This window comes from Budorcas taxicolor, chromosome 2 (assembly GCF_023091745.1).
Source record: "Budorcas taxicolor isolate Tak-1 chromosome 2, Takin1.1, whole genome shotgun sequence".
NCBI lineage: Eukaryota > Metazoa > Chordata > Mammalia > Artiodactyla > Bovidae > Budorcas > Budorcas taxicolor.
The window spans coordinates 160,724,684-160,740,764 of NC_068911.1; the positions used below are offsets into that span (position 1 = coordinate 160,724,684).

The 16,081-nt window shown below is 40.1% G+C and overlaps 1 protein-coding gene across 1 annotated transcript in view; it reads right to left on the minus strand.

Moving 5' to 3' along the window:
* Window positions 1-16,081, minus strand: part of SPHKAP (SPHK1 interactor, AKAP domain containing) — a 138,294-nt gene that overhangs the window by 5,756 nt on the left and 116,457 nt on the right. The window contains exons 7-10 of the mRNA XM_052653484.1: window positions 10,723-10,908; window positions 8,797-8,883; window positions 6,562-6,614; window positions 6,290-6,474 (exon numbers count right to left, since the gene is read on the minus strand). Of these exons, the coding sequence (XP_052509444.1) occupies window positions 6,290-6,474; window positions 6,562-6,614; window positions 8,797-8,883; window positions 10,723-10,908 (511 nt within the window). The remainder of the gene's footprint in view (window positions 1-6,289; window positions 6,475-6,561; window positions 6,615-8,796; window positions 8,884-10,722; window positions 10,909-16,081) is intronic.

The window sequence follows — 16,081 nt, forward strand, 5'->3', positions numbered from 1 at the left end:
CCTCAAGAGAAGGATGTAATTCCCCAAATGAGCTTAATGATGAGGAAGAAAATCTAAAATACAGTTTATAAATTTAATTCACAGTGACCTCGACATCAATTAAATTTAATCAACTTAATTCATGGAGGGGGGAAAAATCATGAAAGCCATTTTTTTAAAAAAAGGATATCAATTAACTAATTGTTCTGCTTTGTGGAGGCAATGTATTATTGTTCTCCAGCTCTTTTACTTGTATTTAAATTCAGTAATCGGGGAGCCAGAATGAGCTGATGACTGGCCTCATAGTAAATCAGTTACAACTGATGTCAAGGTCACTATGAATTAAATTTATAAACTGTATTTTACATTTTCAGGTGCTATGATTCTCAGCAATCTTTCCTTTGGAATTTAGCGTACTTAAAAGCCACCTCAAATCCTGCCACTCCTTCAAGATATTTCTTATGTAAGTGTTAGTTTCTCAGTCATGTCTGACTCTTTGCGACTCCATGGACTGGAGCCCTCCAGGCTCCTCTGTCCATGGGATTCTCCAGGCAAGAATACTGCAGTGGGTTTCTATGCTCTTCTCCAGGGGATCTTCCCCATCCACGGATCGAACCCACATCTCTTAATGTTTCTTGCATTGGCAGGTAGCTTCTTTACCACTAGAGTGACCTGGAAAGCCCATTTCTTACAGAAGGGAGTCTCAAACTTTAGTGTTCATCAGAATCATCATACTTGAACAAATATGTTAAAAAAGCATATCTCTAGGCCCCACTCTTAGAAAGGGAGATCCAAGAAGGGGCCTAAGATGTGAGTTGTAAGTTAGTGTCCCAGGTGACTCTTTGCATTTGGCTCATGGTTTGCAGGGCATAAAGTACTGTTTCAGTGTGTTTCTCATTTTTCCTTATTCAGAATAAGGAAAGTAGGTAGGTATACATTACCTATCCCATTACATTTCAAGTTTGGTCTTTACAAGCTGAGCCTCCTTTGGTTTACCTTCTCCCTGCCCTGGGCCCTTCCTAACTTGGAATATGAACTCCCAGAGGGTAGGACATCTTGCCTCTTTTGTTCCCTGTGTCCCCAGAGCCTCGAACAATGTTGGCATGTTGTACATATTTGATAAACTTTTGATGAATGTCCTGAATGTATGATGTTCAAGTGCATCTAGAATTTTAATAATTAGATGCAACACTAAAAGGGAAAGCCTGAGAATAAAGGTGTCATTTACTGGAGAGGAGTGACAGTACTTTGGGCACCCAGAATGTTTGGAATTCATCTTTTGAATTGAAACAAGACTGCAGGTAGTTATAAGCTGATATTAGGTGTCCTTCCACTCCAAGGCCAAGTTCACAAGCAGTGGTGAGACAGATGAGATGCTTCTGTATTCAATCATGACATCTCTCAGAACCTGCTCAAACTCATGTCCATCGAGTCAGTGATGCCATCCAACCATCTCATCGTCTGTCGTCCCCTTCTCCTCTCGCCTTCGATCTTCCCCAGCATCAGGGTCTTTTCCAATGAGTCGGCTCTTAGCATCAGCTGGCCAAAGTATTGAAGTTTCAGCTTCAGCATCAGTCCTTCCAATGAATATTCAGGACTGATTTCCTTTAGGATGGACTGGTTTGATTTTTTGGCAGTCCAAGGGACTCTCAAGAGTTTTCTCCAACAACAGAGTTCAAAAGCATCATTTTTTCAGTGCTCAGCTTTCTTTATGGTATAACTCTCACATCCATACATGACTATTGGAAAAACCATAGCTTTAGCTAGACAGACCTTTGTTGGCTCTGCTTTTTAATACGCTGTCTTGGTTTGTCAAAGATTTTACTCCAAGGAGTAAGTGTCTTTTAATATCATGGCTGCAGTCACCATCTGCAGTGATTTTGGAGCCCAAGAAAATAAAGTCTCTTGTCGTTTCCATTGTTTCCCCATCTATTTGCCAGGAAGTGATGGGACCAGATGCTATGATCTTAGTTTTTTGAATGTTGAGTTTTTAGCTGGAGTTTTCACTCTTCACTTTCACCTTCATCAAAAGGCTCTTTAGTTCTTCTTTGCTTTCTGCCATAAGGGCGGTGTCATCTGCACATCTGAGGTTATTGATACTTCTCCCCGCAATTTTGATTCTGGCTTGTGCTTCATCCAGCCTGCCATTACTCATGATGGCATTATAAGTTAAATAAGGAGGTGACAATATACAGCCTTGACATACTCTTTTCCCAATTTGGAATCAGTTTGTTGTTTCACGTCTGGTTCTAACTGTTGCTTCTTGACCTGCATAAAGGTTTCTCAGGAGTCAGGTAAGGTGGTCTGGTATTCCCAATTCTTTAAGAACTTTCCACAGTTCCACAGAACTTTCCACAGTTGTGATCCATATAGTCAAAGGTTTTAGTGTAGTAAATGAAGCAGAAGTAGATGTTTTTCTGGAATTCTCTTGCTTTTCTATGATCCAAGAGATGTTGACAATTTGATCTCTGGTTTCTCTGCCTTTTCTAAAATCAGCTGGAACATCTGGAAGTTCCTGGTTCACATATTATTGAAGCCTAGCTTAGAGAATTTTGAGCATTACTTTGCTAGTGTATGAGATGAGTGCAATTGTGTGGTGTTTGAACATTCTTTGTCATTGCCCCTGTTTGGGATTGGAATGAAAACTGACCTTTTTCAGTCTTGCGGCCACTGCTGAGTTTTCCAAATTTGCTGACATATTGAGTGCAGCACTTTAACAGAATCGTCTTTTGGGATTTGAAATAACTCAGCTGGAATTCCATCACCTCCACTAGCTTTGTTCATAGTGATGCTTTCTAAGGTCCACTTGACTTTTCACTTCAGGATGTCTGGCTCTAGTTGAGTGATCACACCTTTGTGGTTATCTGGGTCATTAAGATCCCTTTTGTATAGTTCTTCTGCGTACTCTTGCCACCTCTTCTAAACATGTTCAGCTTCTGTTAGGTCCATACCATTTCCGTCCTTTACTGTACCCATCTTTGCATGAAGTGTTCCCCTGGTATCTCTAATTTTCTTGAAGAGATCTCTAGTCTTTCCCATTCTGTTGTTTTCCTCTATTGTTTTGCACTGATCGCTGAGGACGGCTTTCTTACCTCTCCTTGCTGTTCTTTGGAACTCTGCGTTCCGTGGGTATATCTTTCCTTTTCTCCCTTGCCTTTTGCTTGCTGAACTTAGCAGAGACCCTTCTTTCACCTTTTCCAAGCTGATGGGGAGCTAATGAGACACTGCTGCTTTCAAGTGACACAGCCTCCTGGGTGGGAAGCCACAGTCTCTCTTTCATACCACCTGAAAATGGCCACTTAACTCCCTGACCAATTAAAAGACAGCCAGAATGAGGGCTCCAAATAAAAGACAGGATATCAAAATTCTACATAAGGGTTGGCTTTATTTCAGCAGTTCTGTCACAGAACTGAGCACAGGCAGTGCCCTTTTATGGAGAAGCCATTACCTGTAGAGAATTTTAACTGACTCAGAAAAAAAAAGATGATTCAGTCCCTAAAATTATATTACTTAGAAATAAGTCCCTTGAGGTAATGCTAAATAGGATTGAAACATCATTTAATGTATCTTGACACACTAATGGAACATTTATTCTTACAGAAAAATTGTTATGAGCAAAGACAGGTATCCCCTTTGATAACTGGAAATCACTGGGCAGAAATAAATATGTCAAAGCATTATTTACATAATTAAGGTGTTAGCGACATATTCCTTGTCCTTTCATCTAAACAAAAATTTATTAGGCCTATATTCACATAGAGTGTTAAACTGTTTCTTCAAAATGGACTGTATAAAAATCAATGGGACAGGAATGTGAGCAAACTCTGGGAGAGAGCAGAAGATGGAGGAGCCTAGCATGCTGCACTCCACAGGGTCCCAAAGAGCTGGACACAGAGCAACTGAACAACATAAAAATCTGTTTCATTAAGAAATCATCTAAAATACACCATGCAATGCTTTTATTCAGGAAGAGGCTGGAGATAAAACTAGAACCCAACCTGCCTTTCATTTTTCCAGGAAACCAAGGACTCTGGCTAAAAGTGTCTTTGTTCTCCTCCCCCGGCAGGGGGTCTTGGGATTATGTGTGGCAGGAGGGAGGGGGCAAAACTGAAGCACTCTGTCACTGTACCTTCTGCACTGGCTGGCCGGATGGTAAGGTGGGAGGGGAATTTATAGTGAACCATTACAGTGAACCACTCATCATCTTGAAAATAAAGGTGTGCCAAGTATGGGGTAGTATCTAGATTTAGCGAAGACAGAACTGTAGGCAGTCCTAGGCATAAACAGAAACACAAATCACTGGCTAGAAAGAGAAGCTGAAGTGGACGAGTGTATGGAAAATAAACGAAGTCTTCTCAATTTTTCCAGTAGCCAAGACCATTGTCTGGGGAGGCAGAGACAGAGAGAAAGAGAGAGGGAGAGAGATGCTATTCTAACTACTGTGTACTTAAGCCTGAGCCAGAGAGTAAAGGACCTCTCATCTCAGGATGTTTCAAGATGCTAGATTTTGGCAACAAAAATTAAAATGCAGTTACACCTTTTAAGAAAATCTAGATTGTAACTCCAAGGCAATTTAACTTGAGAGAGATAAACTATCGAGAAGTATACGTAGAAATAGTGAGGTTCTAGGACTAGGCTCAGCCATCACTATCTGAGGACTCTCATGGACCAGCCTCTCTGAGTCCTTACTTGTTCATCAGTATAAAAGGAATGATAATAGCCATTCTGCTCTTCTCACAGGGATGTTGAGAAACAAGTATAATGAGTATGTGGAAATACTTTATAATAATAAGACATTAAAAAAAATGCACAGTGGTAATGATAGGCAGTATCCTAAATTAGCTCCCCAAATTTTCTGCCCTAATCCTCAGTACCATGAATAGGATGAGACAATTAATGCCCTTATTAGGGCATATCTTAAATGTTATCTTAAATGGAAAAAGGGATTCTTCGGTTACTTTTGAGTTAGTCAAAAGGCAGACTATTTGGTGAACTTAATGTGTGTAATTTGATTGAACGAACCCATTAAAAGCAGAGTTTTCTTTGGTTAGTGCAGAAGAAGTAATGGAAACTAACAGCATGGGGGCACAAAGGGACCACATGACAGGAAACTGTACAACTTCCAGAAGCTGAGAGTGGACTTCAGCAAGGAAATGGACTTCAGTCCTACAACCCCAAGGAACTGAGTCAGGACAACAACCCTAACAAGTGTGGAAGCTTATTTCTCTCTGTGGCTTCCAGATAAGTGCCAAGTCAGGCTGGCAAGTTGATTTCTGCCTTTTAAGTTCCTCAGTAGAGAGAATGGAATTCACCCAAACTTCTAACACCAGACCTGGGTGTTGCTGTTTTAAGTTAGTGAATTTGTAACACAGAAATAGAAAACCAATAGAGCAACATTATTTTTAATTATTTTAAAAGTATACTTTTAAATTATGGAAACTGAGCTTGAAAACATTGGTGTGTGTGATTCATAGTTCAGTCATATCCAGTTCTCTGTGCCCCCCTGGACCCCCTGGACCATAGCCTGCTAGGCTTCTCTGTCCAGGCAAGAATTCTGGACTGGGTTTCCATTCCCTTCTCCAGGCGACCTTCCTGACCCAAGGATGGAATCCGTGTCTCTCGCATCTCCTGCATTCTTTACTACTGAGATTTACTACTGAGGTAGGCAGGTTCTTTACTACTGAGCCACCTGGGAAGTCGTCGGTAGTTGAATTCTTGTTTTAACCTTTAATAACTGATATTTTATAACAGTAAGTGATTGGTCTTAGAGACTAGGAATTAGAGTGACAGTTGCTGTTAATTTTGATGTTGGCCAAAGATCTATTCCTTAGCTTTATATATTTGGTAGGTGGAGATTAATAATGAGAAAATCCATCCAATGCAAATCTGTTCCATAAGGAATGAAAAATGCCTTCTCTTTGACACCATGACAGTTTGTTTTAATTATCAGTGTGACCTCACTTTGGTCTAGTATATATCAAATCTTTGCTTCTCTACTTTTAATTTAAATGAATATAGGAAGAGGTCAGTTCAAGAGCAAGGAAACACTCCTAAAGATAACAGACTCTTTGAAAATATTCCGTCTCCTCAGTTTACTTTCTCATCATCCCCAACCAGTGGAAACAAACTGCCAGTCAAAGAGTTGTCATGATTACATTTATGTAGGTGGAAGGCCTCAAAGTTCTAATCAAAATTCTAAGGTGAAAAGTCAAGAACAAAAACATTCAAATGGGCCAACTGGACATTTACTCAGTTTCAAGCAGGGATAAAAACACAAAGCCTTATGACATCCAAACAGGGGTCAAGGTACCTTTTCGATTCTGTTTTCTTGAGATTTCTTAAAGTAGATGGTGGGGATACCGAGTTCAGACGCAGCTATCCACTGCAGAGTGGCTCGCAGCTCAGTGTCAGGACACTCTGGCTCCAGGTCAAAGTTGATCACCAGCAGGCTCCCCTGGTGGCTGGCTGTTCCCACTGGCATTCCAGAGGCATGTTCTGAACACAGACATAACCACCTTACTCCACTTTCCATAGGAAGATCACAGGTAAATTTCGTCTCAAAATTATGGGAAAGTGGCTTACCCTCCATGGTTTCTGCCTGTCCTGTAAGAATCTCCTTTTCTTCTACCAATTCACTTTGGGAGAGAACAACAGTATATGGTTGGTAATGTTTAGGAAGAACGAGCTGTAAATGGAAGATGAAGTGATGGGTCTTATTGATATAAAAGCTCTTGAAATATATTTATGGTTTTTGTGGAATAAACGAATACTAGAGAAGTACTAACATGGCTGTTACGTCGGACTACTGGGTCTGAAATAGATATTCTCGCCCCTAAAAAGAGGGCCAGATAAATTGCACAGTTTTAGTTGAGATGATGGGTGTGGGAGACTCTGAGAGATGCAATTTTCAATTCTTCTCAACCTCCCTTCTACAAACCCTCACAGGTTTGAATAGTCAAGAAAATATTTAGTAGGTAACTAGATCCGATTGGAGGATTTATCCTTCTGCATTTTATTTGTCATTTAAAGGACCTTGTATTTCCATCTCAAGATTGATTATTTTTCTATAGCATGATAGCAACATAAATTTGCATTTTAGTCTGAGAAAATATTTTTCTACATATATCTGGTTCTTTGACCTGAAATGAGAAAAAACACAATCACAAACTTTAGATCTTAAGTTGTATAATAAAATATCTCAATTAGTTGAAAATTTTCTTTTTCTTTTTATTGGGAATTGTTAGCAGGCTGAGGGTTGTCTAGAACTAGAGACTCATAACCGAAGTGAGTTCAGTTCAGTCACTCAGTCATGTCCGACTCTGAAAACTGAAGTAAGGATCTCATTAATATAGGCGTGTTGAATATCTGAGGTATTTTCATTATAGTCAGTACTTATTAGGGAGCCTTGCAAATAGTGGGAAGATTTAGTAAATGATTTTAAAATTAGAGTATATGTTCCAACAGCTGAAAGCAAGTGGCCATCTTGGGAAACTCATCATTGTCCTGTATTTTTGTCCTGTCTAGAAATTAAACAGCAGGTGCTCTTAAAAATGTGTCTCTATGCGGGAGGATTCTTCCTTATATTCTGTTACTGCTAAAATCTGGCTAGTAAATTCCATTGTATTCCTGACGTCCAGAGAAAGTACAACTGTTCTTTCACGAACACCTATTTGTTTGTGGAAGAATGGCCAATTTCCCAAAGGGTCTGTATTTTTCGGTAGCTCTCTATCCAAGGAACATAAGTGAAATGAGCTACTAGATACAGTTTCTGCTGTTATGAAGCTGCAGGATGCTAACAGGGGTAGTAAAGATGGTCTTGGTTTGCTCTTTCTGTATTCTGTGGGGTCCTAGACTCATACTGGGGAGAAAGATGGACAACTAAACAAATGTCTGAAGGAGAAAAATAAATTTACCCCAAAGTAGTTTTGTTTGTTTTGTCTCCTTTCAAAAACAAAACAGACCCCAGATAATGTTTATGTTCATCTCTACCTGCGAGTTCTGGCTGTGCGGCACAGGAAAGGATGCCCTGCAGCTTTCAATCACTGAGGAATATTCCCGCAGGCAGGATACTGATTAAACAGTGAAATAAAAGTGCTTTCGCTATGGATAATAATAATAAAAAATCAAACAGGGAGAAGCTTTAGCCCTATATCTCATTTTTATTTTTCTGAAATTTCAGAAATCTCCAAATAATGTCATAATGGTCAAAAACAGCTTTTGGTTCATTTAATTTTCCAGAACAATCACAAATTCTAGATGAAGTCCTGACCTTATGTTGCTCTCCCTTTATATACCATATTTCATGCCTTACTTATTGTACTTTTTTCCCTTGGTATTTTAGAAGGGTCTCATAATGTGGGGAGCAGATGATGTTATCTCCATCATAGTGCCGTTTGGTATTAGACTCATTAATGGCAATAATCCCAGGTTTCTACAAGAAAAGGAAAAGCCTCTTACACTATATTCTATTGAACAATAGCCTTTGTTGGTTGGTATGGTACAATTTAAATGGATTTTTGGTTCTCTGTATCCATCTAGGTAAAATGACATATATATCTGAATATATGGATAAGCTTTATCCAAAACGATTATAGTATAAGGGATAGACTTGAAATATAGAAAGCGGTTGATGGTAGGGTGAGGCTACGGCACGCCTGAGTTCTTACTCCAGTGACATGAAACCACACGTCTCCAGGAACCTTGGTAGGACAGACATGATGAAGCCGGTGGTCGGGCACAACCTGAATGATCAAAATGGATTGCCAGATGGAATCAGAGTAGCGGGCTCACAATCACTGCATCTCAGCGGCTACTTACTTAATCATGGGAGAAGATGGCATGCTTTCCTGATAAATGTCCAGGTCCATAATGCCAAGACTGCTAGTGGCACTACTGTTGCCATTGCTGACAAAGCAAAAGTTTACATATTAATGCCAGTCTCCACCTCCTGGCCACACTGCCGACACTGATGTTCCACCATTCTAAGAGGTTCTTCCTTTGATCCCCAGGAGATCACTGCTTTGTGTCTAGGACCCCTAAATTGATGTCTATTTCTGACCAAATCAGGGGAAAACACAATAAAAGACTCTTTTGACTCACCACCATCATCCTCATCATCAGTATTTTGTAATTTCTGCAGTGGGCTCAGACTTGGTGGATCACACCTGGTGGGTGACAATCAGCATAACCCCTTTCTTCCCCATTCTAGTAACAGTGAGGATGTTTATCCATCAGCAACAGGCTTCTTGGGTATACCTCCAGACACTAAGATACTTCTGAGAATGCTAGCTTGGGGGAGATCTTCCTGCTTCTTGGCTTTTGACAGAAACCAGTAGGGTTTTCCCTTTGCCATTCAGGGGATTTTTCTGAGGCATATTCCACAGGATATGCACTTGTCTCATTTTTTTGTTTTTCCTAAGGGGCTACAGAATTTGTAAGTACAAAGTTGGGTAATGCCAAAGTTTTATAGCTCCTTTATCTTAAAATCTTTGAGAAGGAGCCACATCTGATACTTCCTGTGTAGAGCAGGAGGAATTATATATCATATCATTTTTTTGTGGGTTGCACAATCAACATATGGTCTAGTTACTAGCCTGGAATCTATTTACTGAATCACAGAAGAGTTGAGCCCATTTTTAGGTTGTCTGTACTCGCACAATGGAATGTATCCAGTTTCACCAAACTCACCATGTGTTCTCATACCTTCTCTAATTTCCAATGACTTCTCTTGCAAGTAAGGTTTTCTAAGGATGTGTGCTGGAGTGTTGTGTAACGGAATGGTCTTCCCTCTGGAGTTCTATGAATAAACAACTGAACCCCCTCATTTCAAATTCTTGTCTTGGGTTTCACGTGGGGGTACTGAATGTATTCACTGATTGAAATTTGATGACTCAAACATTATGCTGGAGGTAATTAGCTGTCTAAACTTCTGGTAAACCCAAAGATTCAAATTCTCTTTGCTTTTTATCGTTATACTGCAACATTTCCACCAGTGTTTGAAATTTTCGATAAATCATTTAACACTGTGACATTTTCTAAGTCGAAACAGACTGAACTGCAGGAAAAAAAGAAAAACCTTTCCAGGAGGCATACACTCAGATGCAACTGAAGCCACTTTCCAATTGATCTTTCTGGAAAGTCTTTAGACTTGCTGGCCTGGTATCAAACAAGATTTGGGATAGAAACGTGAAGATTTTTTCATTTTCACCTCACTGAGGACTAGTTTTTAGTTTATGTCTCCTGAGTGGCTTAGGTTCTCCTAATTCTAATCTCTCTAAGGTCCTGTCTAGCTTTCTAGAGCAACAATACAGAGGGCAGGGCAGAGAAAGGGAGGAACAGTCAGTCCAAAAAACACAACACAGTGTGAAAACACTTGCTTCATGTAAACCCAGCCTGTCTCGCGTCTGAAACACAAACGAACCAGAAAGAAAGTATCAAACATCAAACGCACCGCTGTAATAGCAATTCATTAAAACAAACAAACCAACCTCACAGTTGTCACATAATTGAACGCACTAGCTGAGAAGGGAACATGGATGACTCTCAACCTCGGTCGAGCTAATTGAAACCGTAACTGGATATTAAGAGCTCTCAGCACAAATCATGACAGGCAGGCACTTGATCCTAGCAGGAGCTTTCCTTCTTGCTCTTATTAGGGATCCTTTGAAGAGAATGATTTAAAATGCATTTCTGGAATCTGCGCTGAGACTTATTTCCCTGGGAAGTCAATTAAAGAGCAGGTACCTCATGGATCGCTCACTGAGCTGCAGGAAGCTGCTTGTGTCGTCTGGGTTGTCCTCCTCATTGGCGAGCTGGGACCAACTGTCCATGCTCTCCCCACTGCTGCCGGGAGGACTGGAGAACTCATCCAGGGCTCTGCCTTCTTTTGAGACTTCAGCCTCCAGGACATCTCTGACATCAAGGGTTTCGCTGTAGATGGTAAGACATTACTAAGAGTGTAGGCATAAGACTGAACTTTTCCAGGGAACTTCACTGCCCCTAGTGTATATCCCATGGACTGTAGCCTGCCAGGCTCCTCTGTCCATGGGAGTTCTCAGGAAGAATACTAGAGTGGGCTGTCATAGCCTCCTCCAGCGGATCTTCCCAACCCAGGAACTGAACACAGGTCTCCTGCATTGCAGGTTCTTCACAGTCTGAGCGACTAGGGAAGCCATGAATGAATGTGCTATTGTTAAAACTGCCTAGTTCATAATTAGATGCATACTCTCAATTTAGGTAGCCCTACCTGTAAAGTCCCAAGTGGAATGATCTGGATAACTACAGTATGGAGATACAGCAGTTTCTATCACACTCTAGGCAAAAGAGTTGGGCACAATGCACTGACTAAAAAACAACTGCTGCTAACACTTGGTGAAAGAGGGTTCTTGACAAGCTTGACTTTCCATTTGTTTGCCTGGCAGTTATATACACACATACACAGGTGCGCTCGATTAGGGATCAGACCATTTCTTTGCATCCATTTCCTCAGCCTGCCCCAATTTCCTAATACACACTGCAGATGTAGTGAGGTTTGCACCACAGGAGAGGAGGCTCAAAATTAAGATGCTAGGACACATCTGCCTCCTTTTCTTCAGGGAGAGAGGGGAGAGAGAGAGACAGAAGAGAGAGAACTTTGCTCTAGATTATAAATAAATTGAAATCTTCTCTGCGGAGAGGAGTTGGTGTCACCATCCTGGAACATAAACAACTAGCTCTAGGAAAATGAAGCTCTGTATCTCTCTAGAATTCTTTTAACTTGAGGGTTCGTAACTGATCAACCATCAATCCAGGTGCCAGGGCTCTTTGCTCAGAGAGCCAAATGTACAGAAATGGGGAGAGACTCATGCAAACATTTCTCCATAGGCTCATCGAAAACTAACAGCATGGAAGAGAAGGGCTTTAATGACTGCAAACAAAAAGCAAGAGTGTATTTTTCAGTTGATGATGAAGAATAAGGTAACTCAGTGAGCGGATATTGGAATGCTTCCCTTGGCCGTCGTGCACTGGCTGTAGAGAGTATTGAGGGCTTCCAGTGAGGACTGTCCTCAGGTCTGAAATTGTCTTGCCAAGGTTATGCCCTTTCCCAGTGAGTACCCCAAGGATGCGATGATGAAGAGCTACAGAAACCTACGCATTGGTTCCCTTTGCACTAAGTCTGACAGGCTACCCCAGCTTCAGGGTTTCCTGTAGACTGCTCTCAGCTGCAAACACATTTGGGAGGGGACCATCTCCCTCTGTCTAATCTCGTCTTTCCCTGCTCCTTACACATAGCTGTCGACTTTTCTCTGAAGAGCACTCCAAAAATTCTCTGTCTGCTGCTCTCTTCAAGGTCTGTTCTCTGGGAAATACAATTTAAGATACTTGATCAATTTCATTCAAAATTCTTGTGTTAGGTAGGAAGTTAGGCATGAGCAGCAAGGGTGGCCTATGGGAAAAGGTTGCAATCTGATCTCTAAACCTAGACTTGCCCAGGAGAGCACACAGTGGATACACACTAACTACAGGGGCTTCCCCAAGTAAACTTAGGCAGCTAGAAGACCATTAAGGGTTCATGAATATTCTATACTGATTATAACAGACCGAATTATCGGAAGACATGCACAACAGAGCAACTGTCAGTCAACCATGAGCATATGACCATCTGCATTCCCTTTCTTGATTGGTAGTGGGTACAAGCCCTAAAAGTCTACATAATTTTCCTCAATCTTAGAATGAGTACTGTTATTCTTTTTCCAAAAATGATTGTATTAAAAAAAAAAAAAACTCAGTTGGTAAAGAATCTGCCTGTAATGCAGGAGACCCTGGTTCGATTCCTGGGTTGGGAAGATCTGCTGGAGAAGGGATAGGCTACCCACTCCAGTATTCTTGGGGTTCCCTTGTGGCTCAGCGGGTAAAGAATCTGCCTGCAATGTGGGAGACCCGGGTTCGATCTCTGTGTTGGAAAGATCCCTTGGAGAAGGGAAAGGCTACCCACTCCAGTATTCTGGCCTGGAGAATTCCATGGACATGGGGCCGCAAAGAGTCAGACATGACGGAGCGACTTTCACTTCATTTCACTTCACAGAATTTCAAATGCTTAATTTTGGGGGTGTGATTAAATACCACCTCTCAAATGTGAACGTGTCACCTTGGTAGTTTCACACAAGATCTCAGATTCCTCACAGCATCCGGACAAGTGCGGTGTTGGGGTGTGGCTGCTTCTAGTGCAATCTGCTGCTAACATTTGGTGCAAAGAGACCATATAAACTTGATCTTTCTTTCAAAAATGTTGAGATTTTCTAAATTGAGCAAGGAAAAGGGGTGGGGGAGGAATACATGCAGCCAAAGAGACATTTACTGAATTTAACTAAATTCAAATGAAAGAGAAGTCCATTGATGACAAATGGAAATAATATACATGTTCCCCCAAGTGGAAATGAGCCAAGCGTTGAGCACAAAGGAGAGAGATCCTAAGCCAATTGTTCATTTGGTTAAAAAATAATTTCCTAGACCAATTCCTTACTGAGTTAGGACCTTATATTATTAGTAAAATTCATTCCAGGACATTTCTTACTAAAGCAGAATTTAAATCTCAGTGATTGACATAAAACATTCAGGTTAAAAAATGAAGCTGTCAGAATATTTTATTTTATCTCAATTTCACACTCTATTTACAGTAAACTTCATATCCCATGTTACATAACCAGGAATTCAGAATGAATAATGATTATCTAAAATAGTAGTGTTTATTTTCTTTTGAGAGAAATTTATAGCTTTGCTCATTTATTTATGAATAATGCACATATATGTTGTGCAGATGTATGTGTTGGCTTTTTTCCCTACTTCTGATCTTACAGTTCACACACAGAACTTTAAAGGACCATACTTGATCTGACATCAAATTGAACTGTAGAATTTCTGAGTTGGCAGGGACCTCAGAGACCACCTAGTTCAGAGTTCCTCCAACTTCATTTGCTAGCAAACTGTTGTCATAATTTTTGCCATATTTGCATTACCCTTTATAATAATAATTTTAAAATTAGTTTATATAACCAAAATATGTTTATTTTAGAAAGAAAATTTGAGTCATTACTATAAATGGAAAGCAGGAATCACTTGCCATGGGTAGACAGTAAAAATAATCCTAATGTAGGTGATGGAGTCTGGGTGAAAATGATGTATTATGTCAGCTTATTAGCTGCAACAAGTGAACCACTGGTATATGATGGTGATAGTGGGGGAGGCTATGCTTATGTGGGGGCAGCGGACATGGAAAATTCTCTGTTCTATCTACTTTACTGTGAATCTAAAACTGCTCTTAAAGAATTAAGCCTATTTTAAAAAAATGAAAAAATAAGGCTATCAATAAATAGTAATTTTTATTCAACAAAATGTCACTAGGAATTTTGCACAGTAAGAAGTGCAGTGGAAGTCCTTAGGCGGAAGGAAAATAATACTGATTGGAACTTGGATACACAGAAACAAAGAACACCCCAAATAGTAAATAATTTTCAAGATGATAATTGAAACTCAGGCATGCGGATAAGTGCATTAATTTTTTAATGGTCAAAATACCCTAACAAGAAGCAGAGATTGTCATTTTTGTTTCAGATCCTTCCATTTTCTGCCTCTAAGATTGTCATATGATTATGATTATTAAGTTCAGCCCTAGATTTAAAAAGATGTTTATTACACTCAATCTAGGATTTCTAGGTGATTCATCCTCGGACAATTTTTATTTATCTAGAACTCAATGATGTTAAAGATTCGGTTCAATTCAATTCTTCATATCACTGGCATCATTTTTCTCTTTTTTCACATTTTGTCTCAAATGCCAACATTCTGTCTTAAGAAGCCACTCCCCCCTACTAGTTATTTTCTATCACATTACTCTTCTTATTTTCCTCTCATCACACTCTACAGTAATCTTTTTCAAAAGGGTTTTTCCATGCACACTGTCTTTATCTCCTAGTGGTGTGCAAGATAACCCTCCAAGCTCCTCTGTCCATGGGATTTCCCAGACAAGAATACTGAAGTGGGTAGCCATTTCCTTCTCCAGGGGATCTTCCTGACCCAGGGATCGAACCCAGATCTCCTCCATTTCAGGAAGATGATTTACTGTTTGAGTCACCAGGAAGCCCAAGAGCCATGGGTGCAGGCACTAAATCTTTATGTTCTCTTGTTTTCGCAGCTCCAGTGGCAATGTGTATCACAGATGAGCATGCAAATATTCGTTGGGTGAAAATTTTTTTTCTTGAAGCAAACATAAATGAATATACAATATATTTCTAAAAAATTATATAAGGTGAGCGCAACATGTGAATGATCAAAATTTTCAGTTTGGTGTTTACACCTTGGTCTCCAATTATCAAAAAGTGAGATAACTGCTTTTCAATAATCTCAAAGAAGGTTGTTGAGTTAAGAACACATTGCTGTTCACCAATAGGATAATATTTTCCCAGAAATTAAGAACTGAGCTATCCTAAATCACTTAAGCTGTTTAAAATTGATATAATTCTGTACGTGGACAAATGTGATGGCCTGAAATACAATAGTAGCAGTAGTAGTGTTAGTTGCTCAGTCGTGTCCGACTTTTTGCAACCCCATGGACTGTGGCCCATCAGGCTCCTCTGTCCATGGAATTCTCCAGGCAAGAATGCTGGAGTGGATTGCCATTCCCTTCTCCAGAGGATCTTCCCAATCCAGGGAAAGAACCTGGGTCTCCTGCATTGCAGGCAGATTCCTTACTGTCTGAGCTATAGTATTTCTATTTGGGTCTGATGGCCATGATGAATTCTGGTTTTACATAACAAAAAAGTAAGAATGTGATTTTTATTTCATTATGTTGAGCTTTTATGAAGCTTTTAGTAAGAATTATGAAAATGTCCCTCAGAGAATAACCTAAAAAATATCTTCAGGACATGACACCTCCCCACTTCCAAACAATCTAATGTGTGCCTATGTCATTTCCCTCCCTCTTGTGTATAAGTGGGTAGGAAGCCTTTCATAGGGAACTGAGCTCCGTATTTAGGTATTTTGACATGTTAAATCCCCTGATAATAACCCTGAACTTAGAAAATGTGATCTAAGTATGACTAATTTCCCGCTTGCAAATCCTGAGAAT